This window comes from Lolium perenne, chromosome 6 (assembly GCF_019359855.2).
Source record: "Lolium perenne isolate Kyuss_39 chromosome 6, Kyuss_2.0, whole genome shotgun sequence".
NCBI classification, from domain to species: domain Eukaryota; kingdom Viridiplantae; phylum Streptophyta; class Magnoliopsida; order Poales; family Poaceae; genus Lolium; species Lolium perenne.
The window spans coordinates 266,511,902-266,515,660 of record NC_067249.2 but is presented as its reverse complement, the minus strand read 5'-3'; the positions used below and the strand labels follow the sequence as shown (position 1 = coordinate 266,515,660).

The 3,759-nt window shown below is 49.8% G+C and overlaps 1 protein-coding gene across 1 annotated transcript; it reads left to right on the top strand.

Annotated features, from left to right (window-relative positions):
- Window positions 1-309: 309 nt before the first annotated feature.
- LOC127305523 (aquaporin PIP1-5) lies at window positions 310-1,891 on the top strand. The gene is made up of 3 exons (XM_051335991.2): window positions 310-1,082; window positions 1,193-1,333; window positions 1,466-1,891. Exons 1-3 carry the CDS (start codon window positions 447-449, stop codon window positions 1,559-1,561), a joined length of 873 nt encoding a protein of 290 aa, XP_051191951.1. The 5' UTR covers window positions 310-446; the 3' UTR covers window positions 1,562-1,891.
- Window positions 1,892-3,759: the final 1,868 nt, after the last annotated feature.

The following is a 3,759-nucleotide window of genomic DNA, read 5'->3' as shown; positions in this document are numbered from 1 at the left end:
AATTAACAAGAGCCGTCTAAGCCATTCAATACCACAAGTTTTTGCCACCCCATGACAGATGAGGTGACACAACAAGAGTTAACAAACCATATACATTTTCATAAACCACAAACAAATAACTAATCAAGAGAGCTAGCTAACATTGCTATCACAAGGCCACTAATCAACAAACCAAACCCCCGTATCATCATCCTCCACTAATCAACAAGTGGCAACAAATAAAATAAACAAGAAAAAAAGTTTATCACCAGGTTCACCACACACTCTCATAGTCTCATACACAGACCATGCAGAGAAGAGCAGGGCAGGGCGGCCATGATTGATGATTGCCCTCCTCTATAAGAAGCACTACAAAGCCACTAACTTTCCTCAACTCACTCCCACTCACCCATCTTCATCCTCTCAACAAACCCAAGAAGCTAAGCTCAAGCTCAAGCAACTCACTGATGGAGGGCAAGGAGGAGGACGTGCGCCTGGGCGCGAACCGCTACTCGGAGCGCCAGCCCATCGGCACCGCAGCCCAGGGCGGCGACGACAAGGACTACAAGGAGCCTCCCCCGGCGCCGCTTTTTGAGGCGTCGGAGCTCACCTCCTGGTCCTTCTACCGCGCCGGCATCGCCGAGTTCCTGGCCACCTTCCTCTTCCTCTACATCAGCGTGCTCACCGTGATGGGAGTCGTCGGCAACCCGTCCGGGTCCAAGTGCGGCACGGTGGGCATCCAGGGCATCGCCTGGAGCTTCGGGGGAATGATCTTCGTGCTCGTGTACTGCACTGCCGGCATCTCCGGCGGCCACATCAACCCGGCCGTGACCTTCGGGCTGTTCTTGGCCAGGAAGCTGTCCTTGACGAGGGCGGTGTTCTACATGGTGATGCAGTGCTTGGGCGCGATATGCGGCGCCGGCGTGGTGAAGGGGTTCCAGACGACCTTGTACATGGGCAACGGCGGCGGCGCCAACTCCGTCGCACCTGGGTACACCAAGGGGGACGGGCTCGGGGCGGAGATCGTGGGCACGTTCGTGCTGGTTTACACTGTGTTCTCGGCCACCGATGCCAAGCGCAGCGCCAGAGACTCCCACGTCCCCGTAAGTATCCTCTACTTCTTCTTCAACGGCGCCGGCCGGCCGCCTCGCAGTTGAACGTTCTTCTTGTTCGTCGGTGATGGATGGACTGATAAGCTAGAAAACTGGTGCAGATCCTTGCGCCGCTTCCGATCGGGTTCGCCGTGTTCCTGGTGCACCTGGCGACCATCCCCATCACCGGCACCGGCATCAACCCGGCCAGGTCCCTCGGCGCCGCCATCATCTACAACAAGAAGCAGTCATGGGACGACCACGTAAGAAGATGATCAACATACCTCACTTACTAGTCACTGGTTAACCATCTATGATTAATTAATTGGTTCTTAGAGAGGATTAAGCTTGATGATGATTACGATCGAGCGACTAATTGATCTTTTGTCATGCAGTGGATCTTCTGGGTTGGTCCCTTCATCGGCGCGGCGCTGGCGGCCATCTACCACGTGGTGGTGATCAGGGCAATCCCCTTCAAGAGCCGCGACTAGACAATTAGTCGACCACGGGAATCTTTGCTGTTCATCAAGCATCAGGTGGCGATCGTTGGTGGTGCGTACATGGATCATTTCGCACGCTATAATTATCTATCTACCGTGTCGTACTGTTCGTGAGCGTGTGCGTGCCAGTCATCAAAATCTGCGAGTTTCAGTACTTGTGTTTCCTTCCCTTCAATTTGTACTGTACTGTACTTTTACGGAATTAAGCATGCAAATGTAAATTAAGAAGGAACGATCGAGTTAGCGATCTTCAAGTGAAGTGCTAGTACTGCGCATGAGAATAAAAAATTTATGATCGTGGATCACTCTTCAGACGCGTCATCGTACTGTGTATCCTTGGCTGGGTGTTCATCTTCTTAATTTCCATATGTGCAATTAGCTTGCGTAAGATCCTCAAATATGTGAATACATATCCTCCATATTTGTTTTTGTCAAACCTATCGTCTAGTGCGACGTGTCTTAGTTAGTGATCGACTTTAATGAGTTGATCACTCCCTGCTCGAACTAAATATATAAGAAACGTACGCTCTGACTAGCTGCCGGATAACATACAGTACAGTATCATGACATCAGTCACTAAGATGATCGGTGAATATGTTGTCCAGCTAACATATTCTACTGGCACATATCCATCATCGCAATATCATATGCTGGCTGAATACGTAATGCAATAATTAATCAATCTATTCAGAACAGAAATATATGTACAGCACTGTATTTTAGTTTGTGCCTAGATAGACGGCTAGGCTTCAGTCCACGTACATAACGGCGCGCAATGCAATGTGCAAGGTGTCATGCCTATACATGTGTATGTTGTTATTTTAAAACAAGATAGTAGAATAGGGTTGGGTAGCTAGGGTTAGGAGGCTGATAACGAACAGTGACAGGGTTCGGTGGGAGCAGATATGAGACAAGGGGAATATGCAGCGTCGATTATGATGAGTCTGGCCGTTTATAGGGACGGTGCGGCCATGTGATGCTACCGACTTAGCTAGATTTTTTAAAACACAACAATTCATGAACTTCTTGAAGCCTCGGCAAACCACAAATCAATGCCATTTTTTGGACAAATCATCGTGACAATTAACATAACATAAGGAGAAAATTGCACATACCAGTAAGTCTTCGGGTGAATGTTGCACATACCAGCGACTTTAATATTTCGTTGCACAGACCAGCGACTTCAGAACTCATCGGTTGTAAAGAGATCAGCTACGTATTTAACAGTGTATTAGTTAATTAGGACGCTGACCTGGTAGCACGTTTTCATCTAAACTGCCGCTCCCTTCGCTGAACCACCACGAGAGCGGACGTTTCCTTTTCCCTGCATCCTGTTCTCTCCCCAGGCGGCGGCGGTCCGATGTGGCCGCCAGGAGGCGACGCCGGCAGGGATGTATGGCCGGTGACGGGAGTGGATCAACGAGATCGAGCCGCTCTAGGACGGAATCGGCTCGAGCCCTGTCCACTTCCCTTCTCGCAGGCGACGGGGACGCGAGCGGCGGTGGCCCGATGTGGCTAGCAGGAGGAGATGGCGGCGGCGACTCCCGGCCGGAGATAGGAGCAGCTCCAAGTGGTCGAGTTGATCTGGTGCACGACCGACTTGTTCCTGGTCTCCATCATTTCTTCCCAGTCAATGGTAGCTCGTTAGGAGGACCCGTCGGAGGCTGCAGCAGCCGGCCGGCGGCAGGGACACGAACAATGGAATCCGACGACTTGGAGCCATTCACTCGGTAAGCTACGAAGATGCTCATTCCCTTTGCTATTAGTCTCTGATGATCTCGTTAGGGTTTAGTTGTGGCTGTGTACAAACTTGTGACATTTCCATTTACTCACTGGAACGGTAAATAATGCATTTTTTCGATAAACCAGCCTCTTCATCAATAGATGCACACGGATTGCTTTATTAACTAAAGTATTAAGTCACAAAACGTTCAACATCACTTATTACAATCATGGAAAAGCTAAGGTTGATACATGAATCAACCAGCTGAAAATATGGCACTCAGAAAAGCTATGCATTTGCTATTCTATTAAGATGCCGTCACCCAATAGCCTGGAAAAAGAAGTCCTGAGCAACCACTAGCATCCGGTTGCATCCAATAACCATACCCTCCCGCTGCTCCACCGAAAGATACAAGAACCTCTGATGCAATGCCCCATGCTCCAGCTTCAGGATACACACCATGGAT